This window comes from Staurois parvus, unplaced genomic scaffold (genome assembly GCF_062004578.1).
Source record: "Staurois parvus isolate SC_StPar_1 unplaced genomic scaffold, SC_StPar_1.0 ptg000560l, whole genome shotgun sequence".
Taxonomy (NCBI): Eukaryota; Metazoa; Chordata; class Amphibia; order Anura; family Ranidae; genus Staurois; species Staurois parvus.
Genome location: NW_028318356.1, coordinates 1,282,852 through 1,309,679, shown reverse-complemented (window position 1 = coordinate 1,309,679; position 26,828 = coordinate 1,282,852). Strand labels below are relative to the sequence as shown.

Below are 26,828 nucleotides of genomic sequence, written 5' to 3'. Positions count from 1 at the left end.
TGCCCATCAGTGCCGCCTATCAATGCCCATCAGTGCCACATATCGGGGCAGCCTCATAATTACCTCATCAGTGCTTTTTTTTGTTTGTTTAGCATAAAATAAAAACCCCAGTGGTAATTAAATACCACCAAAAGAAAGCTCTATTTGTCTCAAAAAAATAATAAACATTTATTGTGGGTACAGTGTTGTATGACTGCGCAATTGTCAAAGTGTGACAGCACTAAAAAATGAAAATTGGCCTGGGTAGGAAGGGGGTAAAAGTGCCTGGTAGTCAAGTGGTTAAACATAGGGATGACTGCTAGACCATAGAAAAGTCCACCATTGGAATTTGATTATATAGCTATATAATTAGTCAAATTATTTCAAAACCAACCTTCACATATAGGCGTGGGACTCCAACCATTTTTTGTACATGTAAGTAGAGCAGATGTAGATGGTTTATATCCAGAACTACATGAAAATGCTAAGGTTTCTTTGTCCTTAAAACTAGATTTATCAATGCTTACTCTTCCGTGAGTAATCTCTGGTGGACTGCACCTGATTTCTGTGTAAAACAAAGAAAGAAAGAAAGAAACGTTATCATTTTAGGGAATAAAAAAAAAGACAGTCAACTTTAAAAATAAAAAATGTAGTTACCTAAAATTTTGATTTTTACATGGTTAATAAGGTTGAAAAAAGGCACAGGTCCATCCAGTTCAACACGTGTATGTGTGTGATATTATTTTATTTTCTAAAAATTCCCATAGCCCTGTATATTCTGCTTCTTGTGGAAGACATATAAAAGTTTTTTGAATCTGTCAATACTCTCAGCTAGTGGCACTTCCTTGGGGGGGAGTCCTGAAGTTTTACTAATGAGCCATTTCCTCAGTCCACAGGTAAACCCTCTTTTCCTCTCATTTCAAATTGTACCTGCATATCCTCTTCACTGACCTTGGAGTTAACAGTTTATCACAGCTACAGGAGTCACCTTTGATATACTAAACATCAAAAGATACACTCATGCACTGCCACAACTAAATACTGTATACAAATTGAAGCTGCTGCAAGCACTCTAATGTGTTCCTAAATATATAAGTAAAATACAATAAGCTAGTGCTGCATTGCTCAAGAAAAATCAAAGAGACAATAATATTGTGAATCAAATTACTTAAAAACAATAAACAACCTGCTGGGTCCCAAACACACAAAAAGTGACAGATTAACAAAACACAGTGGGAAATAATGACCATAATCTAATTTCCGGTTGTGCGCGGAAGCCACCATCTTGCTACACCCAGTCAGGGGCGGACTGACAACTCATGGGGCCCCCAGGCAATAAGGGATCATGGGGCCCCTGTGTCCTTGCCCAAACTCAAAACAGCCTATGAAAAAGGTACCAGGGGCATCTCATGGGGCCCCCTACTGACCCTGGGCCCTCGGGCAGTGCCCATGTTTCCAAATGATTAGTCCTCCCCTGCACCCAGTCCATCTACATGGTTTTATATGCCTGAATGGGTTCTGTGAATCCCATTTAATATGTGACTAGTTTTTTATTTGTTTTTTAATGTGTTAAAGATTTACTGCACTATGGGAAGTCCTCTGTTCATTTTTTTTTTTTAGCAGTTTTCCATTGAAGTGAGATCACAAGGGATCTCTTTGCCTATATTTGTGGAGACCTGTAGAATTAAAAGATTCAACTGGATATTGATCTGACAGAGTGCATTTGACCTATACAATTTATAGGTCAGCCATTTAGGTGAGCGTGCATGCTGGAAGGTGGAGGAGTATGAATGGTGACAACCTATCTTTGCATGTCACCATCAAATTCTTTTAAATATTGGAAGGATTTAGGATAAAAGACTGTTTTACATATTTACTCTTTAATTTAATTTTGGGACTTCATTTTGCATTTAATTTTTTATTGACACATGCAATTTTTTGGGTGTACCTACCCAGCCAAAGGTTTACTATTGGTATTAACACCACCTTCTCACATTATTGGGAGTTGATCTATGAGACTCATTCACTTTATATGCACGAGGTTCAGTCAGGAATTATTCTATCACTTTTATTTGGTTATTCTAATTTAGTATTTATTTTTCACTTATTTGTATTTCACTTTTACACTGAGTTATTGTCATTATTCTCCACCGTGTTTTGTTAATCTGTTCCTTCTTGTGTGTTTGGGACCCAACAGGTCATTTATTTGTTTTATCTGATTTAATGCACAATATTATTGTCACGTTTATTGATAACTGATATCATTTTTTTGGGGGGGGGTTTGTCTCTGATTTTTAGTGAGCAGCGCAGCACTAGCTTATTGTATTTTACCTTTGATATACTGTGCATGTACATTGTTAGAGATGAGCGAATCGAAGTAGGCGAAGTGGAATTCGAGTCGAATATCGGAAAAATTTCGATTCGCGCCGAATCCGAAAAATAGCCTACTTCGGACGCGCGAATCGAAATTTTTCCGAAAATGGCGGCGGACATGTGCGGCGACGGAGCGGGGATGTCTGGGAAGGCGCGCAGACAAGGCGCGCTGACCCATAATGCATTTCTTAATGACATGTGATCGCATCAGCCAATCAGCAGCCAGCCAGCCAGCACAGTGTAATGGTCGAGCTATAAATAGCGGCCATTTTGGAATTCTTCATTTGCCTCCAGTCATTGAACAGAGGCAGACCGCTCTGTATTAGGGAAAGAGTTAGGGCCACAGAAACGTTACTTGGGGACAGAGAAACGTTACTTAGGGACAGAGAACCATTACTCAGGGACACAGAATTGTTAATGAGGGCCACAGAATCGTTACTTAGGGACAAAGAAACGCTAGTTAGGGCCACAGAATTCTTACTCAGGGACAGACAGAATTGTTACTGAGTGCCAGAGAATTGTTACTTAGGGCCACAGAAACGTTATAAGGGCCACAGAATTGTTACTCAGGGACAGACAGAATTGTTACTGAGTGCCAGAGAATTGTTACTTAGGGCCACAGAAACTTTAGTTAGGGCCACAGAATTGTTACTCAGGGACAGACACAGAATTGTTACTGAAGGCCACAGAACTGTTACTTAGGGCCACAGAAACGTTATGAGGGCCACAGAATTGTTACTCAGGGACAGACAGAATTGTTACTGAGTGCCAGAGAATTGTTACTTAGGGCCACAGAAACTTTAGTTAGGGCCACAGAATTGTTACTCAGGGACAGACACAGAATTGTTACTGAGGGCCACAGAACTGTTACTTAGGGCCACAGAAACGTTATTAGGGCCACAGAATTGATACTCAGGGACAGACAGAATTGTTACTGAGTGCCAGAGAATTGTTACTTAGGGCCACAGAAACTTTAGTTAGGGCCACAGAATTGTTACTCAGGGACAGACACAGAATTGTTACTGAGGGCCACAGAACTGTTACTTAGGGCCACAGAAACTTTAGTTAGGGCCACAGAATTGTTACTCAGGGACAGACACAGAATTGTTACTGAGGGCCACAGAACTGTTACTTAGGGCCACAGAATTGTTACTCGCACAGACACAGAATTGTTACTCAGGGACACAGAATTGTTACTGAGGGCCACAGAACTGTTACTTAGGGCCACAGAATTGTTACTCACACAGACACAGAATTGTTACACAGGGACACAGAATTGTTACTGAGGGCCACAGAACCGTTACTTAGGGCCACAGAATTGTTACTGAGGGCCACAGAACTGTTACTTAGGGCCACAGAATTGTTACTCGCACAGACACAGAATTGTTACTCAGGGCCACAGAATTGTTACTGAGGGCCACAGAACGGTTACTTAGGGCCACAGAATTGTTACTCGCACAGACACAGAATTGTTACTCAGGGACACAGAATTGTTACTGAGGGCCACAGAACTGTTACTTAGGGCCACAGAATTGTTACTCGCACAGACACAGAATTGTTACTCAGGGACACAGAATTGTTACTGAGGGCCACAGAACTGTTACTTAGGGCCACAGAATTGTTACTCGCACAGACACAGAATTGTTACACAGGGACACAGAATTGTTACTGAGGGACACAGAACCGTTACTTAGGGCCACAGAATTGTTACTCAGGGACACAGAATTGTTACTGAGGGCCACAGAACTGTTACTTAGGGCCACAGAATTGTTACTCGCACAGACACAGAATTGTTACTCAGGGACACAGAACTGTTACTGAGGGCCACAGAACTGTTACTTAGGGCCACAGAATTGTTACTCGCACAGACACAGAATTGTTACACAGGGACACAGAATTGTTACTGAGGGCCACAGAACCGTTACTTAGGGCCACAGAATTGTTACTCAGGGACACAGAATTGTTACTGAGGGCCACAGAACTGTTACTTAGGGCCACAGAATTGTTACTCGCACAGACACAGAATTGTTACTCAGGGACACAGAACTGTTACTGAGGGCCACAGAACTGTTACTTAGGGCCACAGAATTGTTACTAGCACAGACACAGAATTGTTACTCAGGGACACAGAATTGTTACTGAGGGCCACAGAACCGTTACTTAGGGCCACATAAACGTTAATCAGGGACACAGAATTGTTACTGAGGGCCACAGAACCGTTACTTGGGGCCACAGAAACGTTAATCAGGGACACAGAATTGTTACTGAGGGCCACAGAACCGTTACTTAGGGCCACAGAATTGTTACTCAGGGACAGACACAGAATTGTTTCTTGAGGGACACAGAATTGTTACTGAGGGCCACAGAACCGTTACTTAGGGCCACATAAACGTTAATCAGGGACACAGAATTGTTACTGAGGGCCACAGAACCGTTACTTAGGGCCACAGAAACGTTAATCAGGGACACAGAATTGTTACTGAGGGCCACAGAACTGTTACTTAGGGCCACAGAATTGTTACTCGGACAGACACAGAATTGTTACTCAGGGACACAGAATTGTTACTGAGGGCCACAGAACTGTTACTTAGGGCCACAGAATTGTTACTCGCACAGACACAAAATTGTTACTCAGGGACACAGAATTGTTACTGAGGGCCACAGAACTGTTACTTAGGGCCACAGAATTGTTACTCGCACAGACACAGAATTGTTACACAGGGACACAGAATTGTTACTGAGGGCCACAGAACCGTTACTTAAGGCCACAGAATTGTTACTCAGGGACACAGAATTGTTACTGAGGGCCACAGAACTGTTACTTAGGGCCACAGAATTGTTACTCGGACAGACACAGAATGTTACTCAGGGACACAGAATTGTTACTGAGGGCCACAGAACCGTTACTTAGGGCCACAGAAACGTTAATCAGGGACACAGAATTGTTACTGAGGGCCACAGAACTGTTACTTAGGGCCACAGAATTGTTACTCGCACAGACACAGAATTGTTACTCAGGGACACAGAATTGTTACTGAGGGCCACAGAACTGTTACTTAGGGCCACAGAATGTTACTCGGACAGACACAGAATGTTACTCAGGGACACAGAATTGTTACTGAGGGCCACAGAACCGTTACTTGGGGCCACAGAAACGTTAATCAGGGACACAGAATTGTTACTGAGGCCCACAGAACCGTTACTTAGGGCCACAGAAACGTTAATCAGGGACACAGAATTGTTACTGAGGGCCACAGAACCGTTACTTAGGGCCACAGAAACGTTAATCAGGGACACAGAATTGTTACTGAGGGCCACAGAACTGTTACTTAGGGCCACAGAATTGTTACTCGGACAGACACAGAATTGTTACTCAGGGACACAGAATTGTTACTGAGGGCCACAGAACTGTTACTTAGGGCCACAGAATTGTTACTCGCACAGACACAGAATTGTTACTCAGGGACACAGAATTGTTACTGAGGGCCACAGAACTGTTACTTAGGGCCACAGAATTGTTACTCGCACAGACACAGAATTGTTACACAGGGACACAGAATTGTTACTGAGGGCCACAGAACCGTTACTTAGGGCCACAGAATTGTTACTCGGGGACACAGAATTGTTACTGAGGGCCACAGAACCGTTACTTAGGGCCACAGAAACGTTAATCAGGGACACAGAATTGTTACTGAGGGCCACAGAACTGTTACTTAGGGCCACAGAACCGTTACTTAGGGCCACATAAACGTTAATCAGGGACACAGAATTGTTACTGAGGGCCACAGAACCGTTACTTAGGGCCACAGAATTGTTACTCAGGGACACAGAATTGTTACTGAGGGCCACAGAACTGTTACTTAGGGCCACAGAAACGTTAATCAGGGACACAGAATTGTTACTGAGGGCCACAGAACTGTTACTTAGGGCCACAGAACCGTTACTTAGGGCCACATAAACGTTAATCAGGGACACAGAATTGTTACTGAGGGCCACAGAACCGTTACTTAGGGCCACAGAATTGTTACTCAGGGACACAGAATTGTTACTGAGGGCCACAGAACTGTTACTTAGGGCCACAGAATTGTTACTCGGACAGACACAGAATTGTTACTCAGGGACACAGAATTGTTACTCAGGGACACATAATCGTTGAATTAAAGAGTATGTCAGACAACATGCAGAGGAGTGGCAGAGGAGGCAATGTTTTAGGAGCGAGCAGACGTGGCAGCAGAGGAAGGGGTCGAGGCAGCACTATTCGCAGCCAGAGGCCAGTGCTCCCGGTGTCATCCAGCGGTCGTGTCTCCACCGACAACCCTGCCGTCATTGATTGGTTGGCTCGGTCGTCTTCCTCTTCCCAGGTCACCTCTGACACCTACAGCCAACGGTCGGTGGGTACGTCAGACACAACCGCTAGTTGGCATGGCCCGGGAGCAAGCCCACTGAAATCACATGTCTTCTACCTGCCCCTGTCCTTTGCTGTTCCCTCACCAAGCGAAGTATCGCATGCTGTGGGCTCAGCCCCACTGTACAGTGAGGAAGAGCTAACAGAGGGCGGTCAGGAACGGGGGGAGACATCGGCCTTTTTAGCAGCCAGGCGAACAAGTACTGGCGAGGAGAGTGGCTCGGTAGCCGGTCTAGAGACAGGTCTGTCTCCTGACCCACACGCAGCCGAGGGGGCTAGTAGTGAGGCGGAGACCCTACTTGATGATGAGGAGGTTGATCGCACTTGGCTGCCTCGTCGTCATCAGGCAATTTCTTCCGCATCATCAGGAGAAGAGGGTGCCAGCTTGGCAGCGAGCGAAACAGTCGGTGGGTTGCCCAGGAGGCAGCAGGGTCGCATCAGTGTCAGTGGAGCCAAACGTCCACGGAGTAGAGCACCAGCTCCACTGCAGCCTACCACCACGGCCAGTAGTGGTGTCGGTGCGCACGGATGAAGTAGCAGTCAGCCAGTGAGGAGTAGCGGGGGCAAAGTTTCCTACTCGGTGGTGTGGCAATTTTTCGTCAAGCCGCCCGAGGAAGTAAACGTAGCCGTATGTCGACTATGTGGCCAGAAATGCAAGCGTGGCCAGGGGGCCCATGTTGGGACTACAGCGTTGCGTCAGCATATGCAGCGTCACCATTCGGTGGCCTGGGAAAACCGTGATAAAGATACGGCGGTTCTGCCTGCCCCAGCCCCCGCTCCATCACCCGCTCCGTTACTTGCTCCGTCACCCGACGTCGTCAATCACCCTCTATCAGCCAGTCAAGGCTCCAACACCTCTGCTGAGGGGAGTTGTCGCTCGTTGGCATCTTCCGCTCGTTCAGATGCTCCATCTCCTGCTACTCCTCTTCTCGGATTCCGTCAACAGTCTTTCTTGGAATCCGTTTCCAAGAGACAACAGTTTGCGAGCACGCACCCGACGCTGCAAAAGCTGAACGTCCTCCTGTCCAAGTTGCTGGTGCTGCAGTCCCTCCCTTTCCAACTGGTGGACTCAGCACCTTTCCGAGAAATGATGGCTTGTGCCGCGCCGCGGTGGAGAGTGCCAAGCCGTCATTTCTTCGCCATAAAGGCAGTGCCAGCCCTGCATTCACATGTAGAAGAGATGGTGGGCCAGTCTTTGAGCATGTCGGTCTCTGCCAAAGTGCACGGCAGCGCCGACGTGTGGAGCTGTAACTACGGTCAGGGACAGTACATGTCATTTACGGCCCACTGGGTGAACGTGGTGCCGGCACAGCCGCACCAGCAACTTGGACAGGTCACGACGCTTTTGCCTCCACGTTTGCATGTCCTTGGTCCAGCAAACATGTCCGCCTCTACCACCTCTTTTTCCGCCGTGTCCTCAGCCGCCACCCCCGTGCCAAGTCCCATTACCCAACCGGCATATCACATGTGCAGGGCGCAACGGTGTCACACTGTGCTGCACCTGGTATGCCTTGGCGAACGTAGTCACACAGGGGAGGAACTTCTGAGTGTAATGAACAGAGAAATCGGCAGATGGCTGTCTCCGCGCAAACTGAAAATCGGAACCATGTTGACCGACAACGGAAAGAACATGGTGTCTGCTCTGCGTCAAGGAAGGTTGTGCCATGCGCCATGCATGGCTCACGTGTTCAATCTGGTTGTCAAGCGGTTCCTAAAATCCACCATCCCACTGCAAGACATCCTTAAAATGTCACGTAAACTGTGCATGCATTTCAGCCATTCCTACACCGCAAAGAACACCCTCATTGAGCTGCAGCGGCAGAACGGAATTCCACAGCATCGCCTGATCTGCGACGTTGCAACAAGGTGGAATTCAACCCTACACATGTTAGACCGCCTTTACGAGCAGCGAAAGGCCATCACCGATTTCCTGATGTTACAAGCAGATAAAGGTACTCCCCTGTGTAACTTAGATGTCAGCCATTGGCAGCTCATGCGTGACACCTGCCGCTTGCTCAGGCCCTTTGAGGAGGCCACGCTATTCGTGAGTCGGCAGGACTATGGGATGAACGACGTCATTCCTCTGTTGCACGTCCTGGAACAAATGCTGTTAACAATGGCTGGTCAGGGTGCGGTAGACGTGGCGCACAGATCTCAACGCCACATGACCCCTGTGGGGCCAGGACAGGAAGAAGAGGAGGAGGTAGAGGAGGACATTTGTGCTCAGGAATTATTGAGTGAAATGGGTGGTTTTTCCACTCAGCGGACAGGAGTGGAGGAGCAGGAGCATCTGGTAGAGGAGGAGGAGGAGGAGACAGAGGACCCAGACGCACCGTGGCAGTATGCTGTGGAGATGGAGGCAGGGAGTCCCTCGCATTCCTTGGCACAAATGGCCCATAGCATGCTCGGTTGCTTGCGTAGCGACAGCCGAATAATAACCATCAGACAGAGGGATGACTTTTGGCTGTCCACCTTGTTGGACCCTCGCTATCGTTCCAAAATGGTGGCCTTTTTCACACCTGCTGAGAGGGAGCCAAAATTACGTACTATAAAAACCACCTATGTAGTCAGTTGGTCTCTGCCTTTGTGCGCCAACGTCCATCCTCAGACACTGTGGGCCCTGTGCGCTCGCATTCCGCTGCCATGGCAGCAGGGGAGGGGTGGGGTGGTAGGAGCAGTGGCAGCTCCACCAGCAGCGGCTGCCTCAGTCTGCAGTCGATGATGAGTAGCTTTCTTCACCAGCGCAGTGAGGAAACTACTAACCAGCCGCAGCAGCAGCAGCAGCATCAGGTGGACCTGGAGCAGGAGCTCAAACAACAGGCTTGGGCCTACTTGGACAGCACCCTGCCAACCGAGGTAGACAATCCCCTTGACTACTGGGCAACGAAACTTGACCTTTGGCCCCAACTAGCTGAATTTGCCCTTGAAAGGCTGTCATGCCCGGCCAGTAGCGTGGCATCGGAGCGCGTGTTTAGTGCGGCAGGAGGTATTGTAACTCCGCGGAGGACACGACTGTCCACCCAAAGTGTGGAGAGACTCACGTTTGTGAAAATGAATCAGGCGTGGATTAGTCTTGATTTCAAACCACCAGTTCCTGACACAACTGACTAAATCCGCCATGAATCATGCCCCTGCCATGTGCCACTTTCAGGTCTCCTCACACACTGCTGGTGTGTTCCATTTTTTGTCATAGGGTGCTGGCAGATTACGGGCCTCCCATTGCTGCTGTCTCCATCGCCACACTCTGCCATGTGCCACAGTCAGGTCTCTTCACACTGCTGTTGTGTTGAATTTTTTGACATAGGGTGCTGGCAGATTACGGGCCTCCCATAGCTGCTGCCAGGCCCCTAATCTGCCATGGGCCCCTATATACCGCCTCCTCATGCTGCTGCCAAGTCCAGAGTCTCTCATGGGTCCCTGTACGGCCTCCCATTGCTGCTGTCTCCATTGCCACACTCTGCCATGTGCCACATTCAGGTCTCTTCACACTGCTTGTGTGTTGAATTTTTTGACATAGGGTGCTGGCAGATTACGGGCCTCCCATAGCTGCTGCCAGGCCCCTAATCTGCCATGGGCCCCTATATACCGCCTCCTCATGCTGCTGCCAAGTCCAGAGTCTCTCATGGGTCCCTGTATGGCCTCCCATTGCTGCTGTCTCCATCGCCACACTCTGCCATGTGCCACATTCAGGTCTCTTCACACTGCTTGTGTTTTCAATTTTTTGACATAGGGTGCTGGCAGATTACGGGCCTCCCATAGCTGCTGCCAGGCCCCTAATCTGCCATGGGCCCCTGTACCGCCTCCTCATGCTGCTGCCAGGTCCACAGTCTCTCATGCCATGTGCCACTTTCCGGTCTCCTCACACTGCTGGTGTGTTGAATTTTTTGACATAGGGTGCTGGCAGATTACGGGCCTCCCATAGCTGCTGCCAGGCCCCTAATCTGCCATGGGCCCCTATATACCGCCTCCTCATGCTGCTGCCAAGTCCAGAGTCTCTCATGGGTCCCTGTACGGCCTCCCATTGCTGCTGTTTCCATCGCCACACTCTGCCATGTGCCACATTCAGGTCTCTTCACACTGCTGGTGTGTTGAATTTTTTGACATAGGGTGCTGGCAGATTACGGGCCTCCCATAGCTGCTGCCAGGCCCCTAATCTGCCATGGGCCCCTATATACCGCCTCCTCATGCTGCTGCCAAGTCCAGAGTCTCTCATGGGTCCCTGTACGGCCTCCCATTGCTGCTGTTTCCATCGCCACACTCTGCCATGTGCCACATTCAGGTCTCTTCACACTGCTGGTGTGTTGAATTTTTTGACATAGGGTGCTGGCAGATTACGGGCCTCCCATAGCTGCTGCCAGGCCCCTAATCTGCCATGGGCCCCTATATACCGCCTCCTCATGCTGCTGCCAAGTCCAGAGTCTCTCATGGGTCCCTGTACGGCCTCCCATTGCTGCTGTCTCCATCGCCACACTCTGCCATGTGCCACATTCAGGTCTCTTCACACTGCTTGTGTTTTCAATTTTTTGACATAGGGTGCTGGCAGATTACGGGCCTCCCATAGCTGCTGCCAGGCCCCTAATCTGCCATGGGCCCCTATATACCGCCTCCTCATGCTGCTGCCAAGTCCAGAGTCTCTCATGGGTCCCTGTATGGCCTCCCATTGCTGCTGTTTCCATCGCCACACTCTGCCATGTGCCACATTCAGGTCTCTTCACACTGCTGGTGTGTTGAATTTTTTGACATAGGGTGCTGGCAGATTACGGGCCTCCCATTGCTGCTGCCAGGCACGTAATCTGCCATGGGCCCCCGTACCGACTCCTCATGCTGTGACGTTGCAACAATTTGTAATTCAACCCTACATATGTTAGACCGCCTTTACGAACAGCGAAAGGCCATCACAGATTTCCTGATGTTAAAAGCGGATAAAGGTACTCCCTGTGTAACTTAGATGTCAGCCATTGGCAGCTCATGCGTGACACCTGCGCTTGCTCAGGCCCTTTGAGGAGGCCACGCTATTTGTGAGTCGGCAGGACTATGGGATGAACGAGGTCAAATCGGCCATGGGCCCCCGTACCGCCTGGTCACGCTGCTGCTGGTCCCACAGTGTGACCTGGGTCCCTGTACGGCCTCCCATTGCTTCCACTCTGCCATGTGCCACTTTGAAATCTCCTCACACTCCTGCGGTTGTCCATTTTGTCATAGGTTGCTGGCAGATTACAGGCCTTCCATAGGTGCCGCCAGGCCCCAAATCGGCCATGGGCCCCCGTACCGCCTGGTCACGCTGCTACTGGTCCCACAGTGTGACCTGGGTCCCTGTACGGCCTCCCATTGCTTCCACTCTGCCATGTGCCACTTTGAAATCTCCTCACACTCCTGAGGTTGTCCATTTTGTCATAGGTTGCTGGCAGATTACAGGCCTTCCATAGGTGCCGCCAGGCCCCAAATCGGCCATGGGCCCCCGTACCGCCTGGTCACGCTGCTGCTGAGCCCACAGTGTGACCTGGGTCCCTGTACGGCCTCCCATTGCTTCCACTCTGCCATGTGCCACTTTGAAATCTCCTCACACTCCTGCGGTTGTCCATTTTGTCATAGGTTGCTGGCAGATTACAGGCCTTCCATAGGTGCCGCCAGGCCCCAAATCGGCCATGGGCCCCCGTACCGCCTGGTCACGCTGCTGCTGGTCCCACAGTGTGACCTGGGTCCCTGTACGGCCTCCCATTACTTCCACTCTGCCATGTGCCACTTTGAAATCTCCTCACACTCCTGCGGTTGTCCATTTTGTCATAGGTTGCTGGCAGATTACAGGCCTCCCATAGGTGCCGCTAGGCCCCAAATCGGCCATGGGCCCCCGTACCGCCTGGTCACGCTGCTGCTGGTCCCACAGTGTGACCTGGGTCCCTGTACGGCCTCCCATTGCTTCCACTCTGCCATGTGCCACTTTGAAATCTCCTCACACTCCTGCGGTTGTCCATTTTGTCATAGGTTGCTGGCAGATTACAGGCCTTCCATAGGTGCCGCCAGGCCCCAAATCGGCCATGGGCCCCCGTACCGCCTGGTCACGCTGCTGCTGGTCCCACAGTGTGACCTGGGTCCCTGTACGGCCTCCCATTGCTTCCACTCTGCCATGTGCCACTTTGAGGTCTCCTCACACTCCTGCGGTTTTCCATTTTGTCATAGGTTGCTGGCAGATTACAGGCCTTCCATAGGTGCCGCCAGGCCCCAAATCGGCCATGGGCCCCCGTACCGCCTGGTCACGCTGCTGCTGAGCCCACAGTGTGACCTGGGTCCCTGTACGGCCTCCCATTGCTCCCACTCTGCCATGTGCCACTTTGAGGTCTCCTCACACTCCTGCGGTTTTCCATTTTGTCATAGGTTGCTGGCAGATTAGCGGCCTTCCATAGGTGCCGCCAGGCCCCATATCGGCCATGGGCCCCCGTACCGCCTGGTCACGCTGCTGCTGAGCCCACAGTGTGACCTGGGTCCCTGTACGGCCTCCCATTGCTCCCACTCTGCCATGTGCCACTTTGAGGTCTCCTCACACTCCTGCGGTTTTCCATTTTGTCATGGGTTGCTGGCAGATTAGCGGCCTTCCATAGGTGCCGCCAGGCCCCATATTGGCCATGGGCCCCCGTACCGCCTGGTCACACTGCTGCTGAGCCCACAGTGTGACCTGGGTCCCTGTACGGCCTCCCATTGCTCCCACTCTGCCATGTGCCACTTTGAAATCTCCTCACACTCCTGCGGTTTTCCATTTTGTCATAGGTTGCTGGCAGATTACAGGCCTTCCATAGGTGCCGCCAGGCCCCATATCGGCCATGGGCCCCCGTACCGCCTGGTCACGCTGCTGCTGAGCCCACAGTGTGACCTGGGTCCCTGTACGGCCTCCTATTGCTTCCACTCTGCCATGTGCCACTTTGAAATCTCCTCACACTCCTGCGGTTGTCCATTTTGTCATAGGTTGCTGGCAGATTACAGGCCTTCCATAGGTGCCGCCAGGCCCCAAATCGGCCATGGGCCCCCGTACCGCCTGGTCACGCTGCTGCTGGTCCCACAGTGTGACCTGGGTCCCTGTACGGCCTCCCATTGCTTCCACTCTGCCATGTGCCACTTTGAAATCTCCTCACACTCCTGCGGTTGTCCATTTTGTCATAGGTTGCTGGCAGATTATAGGCCTTCCATAGGTGCCGCCAGGCCCCATATCGGCCATGGGCCCCCGTACCGCCTGGTCACGCTGCTGCTGAGCCCACAGTGTGACCTGGGTCCCTGTACGGCCTCCCATTGCTTCCACTCTGCCATGTGCCACTTTGAAATCTCCTCACACTCCTGCGGTTGTCCATTTTGTCATAGGTTGCTGGCAGATTACAGGCCTTCCATAGGTGCCGCCAGGCCCCAAATCGGCCATGGGCCCCCGTACCGCCTGGTCACGCTGCTGCTGAGCCCACAGTGTGACCTGGGTCCCTGTACGGCCTCCCATTGCTTCCACTCTGCCATGTGCCACTTTGAAATCTCCTCACACTCCTGCGGTTGTCCATTTTGTCATAGGTTGCTGGCAGATTACAGGCCTTCCATAGGTGCCGCCAGGCCCCAAATCGGCCATGGGCCCCCGTACCGCCTGGTCACGCTGCTGCTGGTCCCACAGTGTGACCTGGGTCCCTGTACGGCCTCCCATTGCTTCCACTCTGCCATGTGCCACTTTGAGGTCTCCTCACACTCCTGCGGTTTTCCATTTTGTCATAGGTTGCTGGCAGATTAGCGGCCTTCCATAGGTGCCGCCAGGCCCCATATCGGCCATGGGCCCCCGTACCGCCTGGTCACGCTGCTGCTGAGCCCACAGTGTGACCTGGGTCCCTGTACGGCTTCCCATTGCTCCCACTCTGCCATGTGCCACTTTGAGGTCTCCTCACACTCCTGCGGTTTTCCATTTTGTCATAGGTTGCTGGCAGATTAGCGGCCTTCCATAGGTGCCGCCAGGCCCCATATCGGCCATGGGCCCCCGTACCGCCTGGTCATGCTGCTGCTGAGCCCACAGTGTGACCTGGGTCCCTGTACGGCCTCCCATTGCTCCCACTCTGCCATGTGCCACTTTGAGGTCTCCTCACACTCTTGCGGTTTTCCATTTTGTCATAGGTTGCTGGCAGATTACAGGCCTTCCATAGGTGCCGCCAGGCCCCATATCGGCCATGGGCCCCCGTACCGCCTGGTCACGCTGCTGCTGAGCCCACAGTGTGACCTGGGTCCCTGTACCGCCTCCCATTGCTCCCACTCTGCCATGTGCCACTTTGAGGTCTCCTCACACTGCTGGTGTGTTCAATTTTTTGACATAGGGTGCTGGCAGATTACGGGCCTCCCATTGCTGCTGCCAGGCACGTAATCTGCCATGGGCCCCCGTACCGACTCCTCATGCTGTGACGTTGCAACAAGGTGGAATTCAACACTACATATGTTAGACCGCCTTTACGAACAGCGAAAGGCCATCACAGATTTCCTGATGTTAAAAGCGGATAAAGGTACTCGCTGTGTAACTTAGATGTCAGCCATTGTCAGCTCATGCGTGACACCTGAGCTTGCTCAGGCCCTTTGAGGAGGCCACGCTATTCGTGAGTCGGCAGGACTATGGGATGAACGAGGTCAAATCGGCCATGGGCCCCCGTACCGCCTGGTCACGCTGATGCTGGTCCCACAGTGTGACCTGGGTCCCTGTACCGCCTCCCATTGCTCTCACTCTGCCATGTGCCACTTTGAGGTCTCCTCACACTCCTGCGGTTTTCCATTTTGTCATAGGTTGCTGGCAGGTTACAGGCCTCCCATAGGTGCTACCAGGCCCCAAATCTGCCATGGGCCCCCGTACCGCCTGGTCACGCTGCTGCTGGGCCCACAGTGTGACCTGGGTCCCTGTACCGCCTCCCATTGCTCCCACTCTGCCATGTGCCACTTTGAGGTCTCCTCACACTCCTGCTGGTTTCCATTTTGTCATAGGTTGCTGTATGGCCTCCCATTGCTGCTGCCTCCACCGCCACACTGTGGCTCCAAACACTGGTTTTGGCCCCGTGACTGGCCAAATGAGTGAAGTGTGCGGTGATTCTAAGATCGACGGCACTCATCTGCATGTCATACTGAGTGACAGTATTATTTCTCTTCCCCAGCAGACTCCAAGGGCATTTAAATTAAAGGTACAGTGTTCTGCACTAATATTAAGTCTCTCTGAAGCCTAGAAACACCCTTTTTTAAGTTAAATTCACAGCGAATTTATTCGACTCGAATCGAATATTGTCCACGAATTCGCCGAATCAGTCAAATCGAATTTTTCAATTCTTCGCTCATCTCTATACATTGTAATCATATCTCCTCTTATGCGCCTTCTCTCCAGACTGAGTAACTGTAATATATGTAATCATTCCTCATAGCTGAGGTCCTCTAGCCAAATATTATTTTGTTGCCCTTCCTTGAACGATTTTTAAATCAATAAAGTGTTTTCTGAGGATTGGTGACCAAAACTGAACTGCATATTCAAGATAAGGCTGAACCAGTGTGATGGATTTGGTAAAATGCCTATTTCGTTTCCTATTGAATATATATATATATATATATATATATATATACGCTATTTCTATAAGTTTTATAAATATTTACTTTTATACTTTAATACATATGTTGTGTGAATATTTCTGCCTGCTGGGCTTTGTGGTACTATAAGAAATCTTTGCTTAAGAAATGTCTGCTCACACACATTGCCCCCCTCCCACCGTGCCAGCTTGAAACAAAAGAATGTTTTTCTCTCTATAAGATAAGATGGAAGAAGATCACACCTATACCATGACTGAGATTGTTTTCGTGTGGAAATGACCAATCAAAGACTAATATAATGCTTATGCTGTTCTCACATGACTCTTGCATCATTTTGCATATATAAGCTCATTTTCTCATTATAATAAACTAGAAGTATTCATAGACTGAACTTGTGTGTCAATGTGAGTCTCTTCCAGTGTGCGCACATTCCAAAGCTAGCATCATAAATTAACAGGAACAGATAAGCACTGGACGATTCAGTCCTTGACTAAATCACCAGTACTTTATATAGGGGTAGAATTATTGATTCTTGATTATTGATGTGAAAAGAACAGCCCTTTATAAATACATGCTGGTTGTCACTTATGCCAGATTTATCAAAGACACATTTCTGTATAGATTACCTTACCATTCCCTTAAACACTATGATGTTAGACTGACTAGTTTGCAGTTTCCTGGTATACATCCCAATAATGTTTTGCAAATTTATACCACATTTGCTCTGTGCCAATCAGTTAGTACTATTCCAGTCAGTAAGGTGTCTTTAAAAATGAAAAAAATCAGCTTTGCTATAACTGAGCAAAGTTTCCTAAGGACTCATGCATGTAAGTCATCTGGACTAGGTGGTTCATTTACCATACGTATCTCTAGTCTCTTTTATGCCTGGTTTTCATCATTAATATTATTGTTAAGACTATCAAACCACTTGTTTTATTTGTAAAAACTGAAGTGAGAAAATGTAACCCTGTGTTCATCTGTTATGGGGCCTATCTGTGCTTTAATAACCTTTTTAGAATTGATATATTTGAAAAAATCTTCTGGATTTGTTTTACTTTCTGTAGCAATTGTTTCTCATTTTCTGTTTTAGCTAACCTGATTGCTCCCTTGCATTTTGTACATTCCTTGTAAATGTGGAATACTGCTGGTGTCCCTTCTACTTTGTACTTTCTTTGTTCTAACCTTTTTTTTCTCATTTATTTTTTTACACTAGAATTTAGTTTTGTGTACTCTTTGTGCTCCAAATGAAACTTGCAATGCTGCTCTAAGCTGAGACAGAGATCTGCTGCCATCTGTGGTAAGAGAGCTGGCCTCCATGCACCATGCAGAGGTGGAGCATTATCAAAGGAGCATTATCAAAGAGAAGAAAAGGTGTCACTTACCAACCCAGTACATTAGTATATAGATGAATGTGGCCTCAGCCAGCATGGCTCCAGCTAGGCCCTCCTGCTGTTTCACCCTGCTCCCCAGGACTTGGTTACCAAGGTGGGAAAATAAAGCCAAGCATGAGTATATATCAGCATTATCATCCATGAATAGAAACAATACAGTGTTTGTTATGGATGTTAGAAAACTGTGAACTGGTAGTGTGATAATAGACCAAAAATAGAGAAGCACACAAAAAGCTGGAAAAAAGAAAAATATCATATAATGATAAATTAAGAATAAAATTAGGATGCCAGAAAGAAACAAAGAATAGGAATGAGAATACAATGGGAATTTAAAAAAAATAAAGATAAAGAAAAAAGGTACAAATATATAGAAAAAAAAATCTTTATTTTTTTTGTCTACTTTTGTGTCATTTTTGTTTCTTTATTATTTTTTTTTTTTTCATTCCCCAATTTATACTCATTCTGTATTTGTTTCATTCTCTCATCCTTTTTTTTCTCTTAATTTATCATTATATGATATTTTTCTTTTTTCATTCTGTTATCACACCACCAGTTCACAGTTTTTCTTAACATCCATTACATACACCTGTATTTCTATTCGCAGTCAATGGTGCTTATATACAGTGAACCCATTCTTGGTTCTGTTTTCCCCACCTCTGTGACCAAGTCCTGGTGAGTGGGGCGAAACATGTCAGAGGGGCATGGCTGGAGTGGCACTGAGGCCACATTCATCTACATACTAATGCACTGAGTTGGTGAGCGCCAACTCTGTGTACTCTTTGTTGCAGTTATTTGGTCCCATTGCGTGTTGTGCAGTAAAGATCTCAGCTTATTGAAGCTAGATTTTTTTAATTCTTGTCATACAAAGATGTTAATCTTTCATGTAACTTACAGCAAATGTGATTACACCATAATCATTATTTCCCAACCTGTCTCTAACTTGCAGGAGTTTTTAATGGGACACACTAGAGGCTGAGGAATGACCAGACCAATTCTGGTTGGTCAACGCCATCACAGTGAATCTATCTAGTCCATCGCAGAAGTACTGCACAGAGAATAGGGAGACATTGGGGGATTTTAAATCCCAAGACTACTGGAACAGCTACAGGAGTCCTGAAAGCTCAACATTGCTGAAGCTGCGCGAGGATCTCTCCTGTTAACCTTTGATTTACTGGTGTGACATGATGCTTGTATAAGAAAGTAAAGTATTGCCTGGGACCTCAGTAATGCATGGTTAGACCTCTTATAAAACTAAGAGGTCAACAGAGGAGGTGAGCAGTTTGGCTGGCACTTGGTTGAGGATTTGGCACGTTTGACTTGGGCACATAGTTTACATTTTGGACTTTGTGACACAGATTTATTTGGGCACTTTGGGCAGTTGGACTGCACTTGTACATAATTCTATAATCTGGATTAAGAAATATGTGAGAATATTTTGGGATTTTTTTGTTTTGATTATAGTCATTTCTTGTGCATGATTCCCTTAATTAGTTCACATAAAGCAATGCTGCACATTTTTTTTATTTTAGATGTTAAGAGTGTAAAACACTTTATTGTGCTGACAGCTTTATTTCAGTTGCTATTGGAGTTTATATTATTTTTATTATATAAGTGGTGTGCACAAGCTGCTTATTTATGCAATTTTATAACTTGATGCCACTACTCTTTTTTTTTGTATTGGTGATAAAATATCTCTTCTAGTTTGAGCCCCACTCCCCCCACTATTCCACCCCCTTCTATATCCCATTGTCCCACAGACCCTTGCTCTCCATGGCATATTCATTTATTCAACTTCATGTTACCATAGAAATTAAATAAAACAGGGGGTATGGGGACCGTGCTGCTGAATGGCCATTAGTGTATAGATCTACACTTTGCCACTGTAAAACTCTTATTAATGGAGCTTCTGTTTACCATCGGGCAACCTTTCTTCCCCACCCCACCGGTGAGAGGGCTATAACAAAATGGAGGCAGTGGCCACAATATGCAGAATACCAGAGCCTCTTCGGCACCAGACTCTGAACAGTCCTGACATAAAGAAGTCCCAGAGCTTCATGGTACTCCTAATCCCTCAAATTCAGGAGCATCTGCTCATTCTACAAGGAGCGCTGCAAAATCTGAGCCTGGGATGGAGGCTGAACCAGCTATGGAGGTGAGCACTTACTATGACTCTTTGGGTTCCCACACAGACCTTCCTGATCCCATCTCCACTTTTTCAACATCTAACCAGCCTGTCTCACATACCACTCTAAAAGAGATGTTACTGTCTCTAAGAGCCTCCTTACACTCTGATATGATGACGCATATAAATCAGTTTAAAGCAGAAGTACAAGAATTGGGTGACAGGAAGGAACATATTCAGTGGAAAAATGGGTGAATTCACATCCTCCTACAACACCATGGTTGATGCCCATAATGCAAAAGATGACGAACTGTCCTGGCACAAAGTCAAATTTGCTAATTTGGAAGACCGATCTTGGTGCTATAACATAAAATGTTGTGGCATTTCAGAAACTATCCAACCTGCTCAATTACGGCAGTATGTACAGGCACTTTTCCTGTCACCTGTTACTGCTTCAATACTACTCCAAATCACTGATTTTCTCCAGCTAAGAGAATGAACATCCTCTTACTCTTTCCCCTGGTCTTTTCTGCAGTCCCCACTTCTCCTAGTTCCTACATTTTTATTTGTTTGCCCATTGCTTCTTGCACCTGGGTCAGTTTTCATGACTTGGTCATTCTCAATATGTTGTTGGTTTTATTCTCTTGTTTCCCCTACAGCTCAATTCTGCATGACTTGTCCAGATGACTTTCTGGTTGCATATGTTTTGTACAACAGGCTGCTTACCCTGCTAAAAATGTTAGCCTTCCTATTATTTGGGTGGTTGGTCACAGTGCGATATTGCCATTTACTAGACTTCCCACTTTACCATGAGGTTTAAAGTTATGTCTCTCAATGCACATGAGCTGGACCATCCAGCAAATTGTCATCTTTGTGGCAGGAGGCCTGTAAACTTTATGTCAATATTCTATGCATGCAGGGGAAACATTTTCAATGTTACCCTTAAATTTAGCCACAGAGACACATTTGTTTGGCTTGTTCCCCTTGCAAAAAAGGAGGGTTTTAATTGCACTCAAGGACTCCATCTCATTCACTCTAAGGGACTTTGTACTGGATCCTGACAGTCAAATCATCATTGTTGTCTGCAAGATCAATGCTAAACAGTATATATTAGCCAACCTATACACCCCTAACTCCCACCAGATCCACTTCCCTCATAAGCTCTTTTGGAAAATATCAACAATTAATGGGGTAATCTTGTTGTGTGTGGTAACTTTAACCTCATTGTAGACCCGTTGCTGTATTCCACTTCCACCAAAGGGAGGCTGCCTACACTGTGCTCTCTGCTCTATGCAGAGGATGTCTGCGATGTTTGGCAATACCACAGAGAAAGATTTCACCTTTTTCCTTCCAGGAACAATTTGTATTAATGTGTAGCTTTATTTGTCACCTGGTTGGACCACGCTACCATAACTAAAACAGTGGAGGGGAAGGATACTGTATATTTATGGTGCTATAATACGAAGGTTATGAAAACTGCTTGAAACGCTACTTTGCTTTCCCAGCATCTCCAGGAGTACTTCACCCCCTCAGTCTCAGATCCCTTCCTTCTATGGAATGCCCATAAGGCATATATGAGAGGCATAGGGAGAGATTTACTAAAGCTGGGTCACTCAGAATCTAGTGCACCTCTGCATGGTAGCCAATCAGTTTCTAACCTCAGCTTGGTTCGTTTCCTTGCAAAAGTGCACGAGATTCTGAATGAACCAGCTTTAGTAAATAAACCCCATAGTCTTACAGCTTAGTGTATGGGTTAAAAAACAACACAACCTCTCCCTTAACACTATTCTTTCTGACATTCACAACTTAGAAACTAAAAATATAATCAACCCGACCCCGCTCAGTTGTCTACTTTATCCAAACTCAGGTTTGGGCTAAGGGGGTTACTAAGTGATCAATATAGTACATCTCATGCTCCAATATTACGTTAATGATAATAGAGCAGGGAATTTTTTGGCAAACAGTCTTAAAACACACATAAAGCTAAGACAAATATCCACCCCCTCACCAAACACAAAATTTCCAAATACCCAGGATACTGCACAGTCTTTTGCAGAGTATTTTGGTCCTTTTTTAACCTAAAAATGATGCTCAGACCCCACAACCTTCAAATTCAGATATTGCTGCCTTGATAGCTAAGTTGCAACTTCCTATGCTATCAGAAGAACAACTGTTTTGGCCAAATTCACCCTACAAGATTGACAAAATTATTGACTGATTACTAAATGGCAAATCACCAGGTCCAGATGGCTTTTTGAATGAATATTACAGATTATTCAAAAACCTTTTTTTACACCTCATCTTAGGAAAAATAAACCAAACAGTGAGACAATTCCATCAAAGAGAGTATATTTGAAAATATCTTAGTTAATATCTTAGTTAAAACCTACATAATTTTCTTATTAATTATTATTTGTTTATACTGTATAAAAAGGACAGCACACATTACAGAGCTATTACAGATCTGGTTTAATGTCTATGGATAAATAACTAGTGATAATGGTACACCCTTATAAAATCAATGTGTGGTAATAGTATTTTAAAGGCGTATGTTTACTTTATGTTGCCTTCATTTTTTTTTAATTGTGCATGTTCTTTGATTTATCCTTGCTATGAAAACATGTTTGTACAACTTACAATCTGTTTATGCAGTACCTGTCAGAGCCTGGAATCTGCGGTGAGAGACAGTGTTTCTTCTCACTGAGCCACCTGGAATGCTGGACAGCTCCCTTGACAATTCTTTGGATGATCCTGCCTTTGCCCTGTTTTGTCTTGAACCTTGAACTCCTTGCTCCTCCCATGAACTACCTATAAAAGCCATGTCTCTGCACTTCCTGGTTGCCAGATTATTGTGCCTTACCAGCCAATATCCCGCTTATTGTTCCTGCTGCCGTCTACACCTCCGCTACCGACCTTTGGCTTGTTCCTGACCACGATTTCGTCTCATCCTCATCCACTACCATCTGTGACCGACCCTTGGCTTGTTTGACTCTGCTTCTGCTTATCCCTAATCTGTTTGATCCGATATCGGTTACCGGCTTGCTCATTCCCTGGTGGGGTGATCCTGAGATCTGCGACCTGGTATTGACACGCAGCCAAATCCATCTCCACCATTAGGAGCTCTGGTGAAAACCGGTTAATGCTTAGACCCCGCACCTCAAGTGAGCCTGCGTGATTTCCCAGGGTGACCTGCCTGTATACCTATCCTGCTGGTTTAAGGTAAGGCTTACACTGTTATAGCAACTGGTCTCTGAACCTGACCCAGATCGTGACAGTACCAGAGCAATAAAAACTAGAAAATTAAGTTTCCTGAATATGATTTTACGAAATATTTCCCTTTCTGTTGGGTTTATTTTCATGGTTTTACTTTCCAATCTTAAGCCCTGATGGAGAGGATACAAATCCCTGAGCTTATTTGTGCATCTACACTTGAGCTGCTATTGTTTTTACTTACAACCATCAAAAAACTGATAAGTAATGTAGTACAACTCTACAGCTATACAGTAGCATATCACTCAGGTGCTGCCAGTCAACCTGGACATGACTTGGGAATTCAGTTCAATGAGCTGCACCAGTCCATAGAGGTCTATGGATGGTCTGTTCAGGTCAGTCTGAAAAACTAGCAGGTGGACCCAATTGGACCGTCAGTGTGAAAGGGGCCTAACAGGCTCTAAGGCAAGCATATAGCCTGAAATGTCCATTGATCCTCTCCTCTGTCAGTCTCTGTTTGTAACCATGCAGTTGCCTAGGTGATTTTGCTACCTCGCCTCTTACTTATACCTTATTGTATTCTAATAATTATTTTTGTTCCTTAGTGTCTGTTGAATACAGATTAATATGCTACTTCTTAACTGATCATATTAGATATTGATTCATTTTGTATCAGTCCTATATGCTATATCTTTATCACCTCTCTGTGTATTTACTATAGATTGATTACTTTTGGGGGCAGTATTATTATTGTGTTTACTTATATTGTTATACTTATGTCATTTTCATTTTGTGAACATGGTTTAATATATAGTGAAAAATGTATGGAAAAAATTGTGTGCTGCCAGGAGTCAAAAAAAACACTCTATAAAAAATATACAACAAATGTACATATATGAAAACCACCCAAAGGTCTGCTGCCTACACAAACTGTTTTCAAATCAGTGAATAAACAATATACAAAATAAAATGTGTGGTGCTGTCTATCTGGAAAGCATACATCCAAATATAAATATGCATAACCAAAAAAAGTTGAATAAAAGCAAACAACCAGTGAATGAAGTCTGTGATAACGAAAAAATCTGTGGTAAAGTCTCTTAAATGTATTGAAATCCGTAAATGTGCTTCACCATTGAGTGAAATCAAACTCCACATTCCGATCATGTAAATCAAGGAGATGATGCAACATAGGTATGGAGTAACGCGTAAGGAAGGATTAGGCGAGTGACAGTATTGGATGCCAAAAGCCAGTGGAGTGAACACTGAGGTATACTCATGTTCTTTATCTTTTGCATGAGTTGTCACTGATTTAATGTGCATACAGTATGTTTTATTAAAGCATTGATTTTTATTCATACTACACTATGGTCAGCTATCTCTGATTTGGAGCATTTAGAGAGGTGGCCACTATCTGTTTCCATGACTGGAAAGGTGTGCATGTGCAGCAGTCGAGGCTGATAGTGAGCTGATCCCATCGCTACTAGATCTTGTGGACATATCGTGTGATCTGTGGCTGGTTATTTACCTGGAATGAAGAAATGTATCTGTGGGGCAGCTGTATCTGGAGATCTACTGTCTTTGAGCAATGTGAGACCTGTCAGGTCTTATTATGAGGTGAGAGGCCATCTATGAGCACAGTGGTGATTTACACGAAGGTTCACTATGTTTGAAGTATTAAGTGCATGTGGAATTTGATTTCACTTATTCAATGGGGAAACATGTTTATGGATTTCTATACATTTAAGAGACTTTATCACAAATTTTTTCTTCATCACAGACTTCATTGACTGGTTATTTGCTTTTATTCAACTTTTTTGGTTATGGACATTTATATTTGGATGTATACTTTCTAGATAGGCAATGCCACACATTTTATTTTTATGGTGTAATATGTTTTTGTTGCTAATCATACTATCTATGATATATTATTTCTGGTAAACACTAGCCCTTTCATTAACAATTAGATGGATTCCTGCATCGTCAAATATTTCAGAATTTACAGTTCATGTAATCACATTATGAATTAGCTGCCCACTTCCCCCTCTCGCTTTGTGCACCAATTGTTTTTAAGAGTTTACACTTCGTCACTTTGTTTACAGTCTTCAGTACTAGGAGTTGTGTTTCTAAGTTTTCCATATACAAACCTTCTCACAACGCAAACTTGCGATCAGGATCTTTTCAACCATGTGATTGTTGTGACAGCCAATCACGCTGGTCACATGACCCATAGACCTGCCTCTACCTCTGAGCTTTTAGAACCCTTAAGGAGGAGGCAAATGGTGCCAAAGGGTCAAAACTGATGGTTATTTTTATAGGTGCTTTATACTTGTTTAGAAATACCTACGTGCTTTTCCTGCTTTGTAATATTTAGGAAGGGGCTAAGGAATAATGTTTAACATAGTTAACCCTATCTGTAAGTGTTTGCAGTTCCTCATTATCAGCAATAAACTAGATATGAACACTGTCCTAACAAAGGGTTAAACATTTAGAAACTGTCCTTCTGCGTTGTATGTTAATAAAGTCTTTGTGGAGACATAGCCACTGTGAAACTCCAGAAATTCTTAGATTCAGCCATGATACCTTCTCCTTTAAAACATCTTTAAAAGGTAGGAAATATCTTTAAAAAAATGTTTAGGTATGCTGTGTGAATGGGAACACATACAGTGGAGTTTTCTCAAATTTGCTATTGCTATTTATTGAGCAAGTGTCACCACTTTATGAGCAGTAAAAATGTCCCAAAACACCTTCAAGTGTTAGACTGATGCAATTTGTCTCATTTTAATAAAAATATTAACAATGTTGTTTATTGTTGTCATTGGTGTGATAAAATGTTATATTGGATACATGCTGATATACACAGTATCATTACCTTCACATATTGGTGGTGGTGCATTCCATTCTCCTTCAGATGTGCAGAAAATCTCAGAGGCTCCTTGTAGTTTCTGGCCAGCATTTGTACATTCAAATCGTATTACCTGGCCAACAGAATACTCTTCTTCATACGAAATAGTTAAAACATTTACATTTTTGTTAACTGCAACTGGCGGACAGTATCTAACTGAAATGGAAAATAAAAACTGATTAATTTGATTATTTATGACATTTATGCAAAAATTTGTATACCAAACGTATAGTAACAGTGGTCTATTTACATATAGGTGTGGAATTCACTTATTAAAATGAGAGCTTCATAAATTATAAAGATACATTTTTAAAGAAATTTGCATTGCCAGTAAAATAGTAAGACCCATAACTTTTGTGGTGGTAGGAATTGTAGATAAACCTCAAGGTATCCAGCAAGAAATATGCAAATCAGAGAATGAAGACATATTCTTGTCATTTAGAAAAACAACCATAGATACAATGCTTCTCACCAGATAAAAAAATCAATGTACATTGGACCCTCTTTTGCCAGCTGTTAAAGGATAAGTTCACCTTTAAGAAAAAAAAGTAATAAATGCACATTTTTTGCAGGTAACAAAATGTGCATTTATTTTTTAATTTTTTTACCTGAAGCCTAGAAAGCATTGCATCCATGAGCAGCAGATCTGCAGACTCCTGCAGACTTGTCAGTGTACCTGTCTGCTCGTACAGGCAAGCAGATACACATTGACAGGGACAATGGACAATGGACTACCAGAGCACTTAATAGCGCCATGGCAGTTCATTGACAACTACAACCCAACAGCCGCAAATGTTTCCCATTCACAGAGAATAAATGACAGAGTTGGGTGGTAAAGCGAGCAGGGGGAGAAGATTCCCCGCTTGCTGTCACTAAAGGCAG

General features: G+C 45.8%; 1 protein-coding gene across 1 annotated transcript in view; it reads right to left on the bottom strand.

Annotated features, from left to right (window-relative positions):
* LOC149450910 (complement factor H-like) overlaps positions 1–26,828 on the bottom strand; it is a gene marked incomplete at its 3' end in the record, with an annotated part of 293,665 nt that overhangs the window by 186,289 nt on the left and 80,548 nt on the right. Inside the window, exons 3-4 of the mRNA XM_089691270.1 lie at positions 25,914–26,102; positions 374–544 (exon numbers count right to left, since the gene is read on the bottom strand). Of these exons, the coding sequence (XP_089547396.1) occupies positions 374–544; positions 25,914–26,102 (360 nt within the window). The remainder of the gene's footprint in view (positions 1–373; positions 545–25,913; positions 26,103–26,828) is intronic.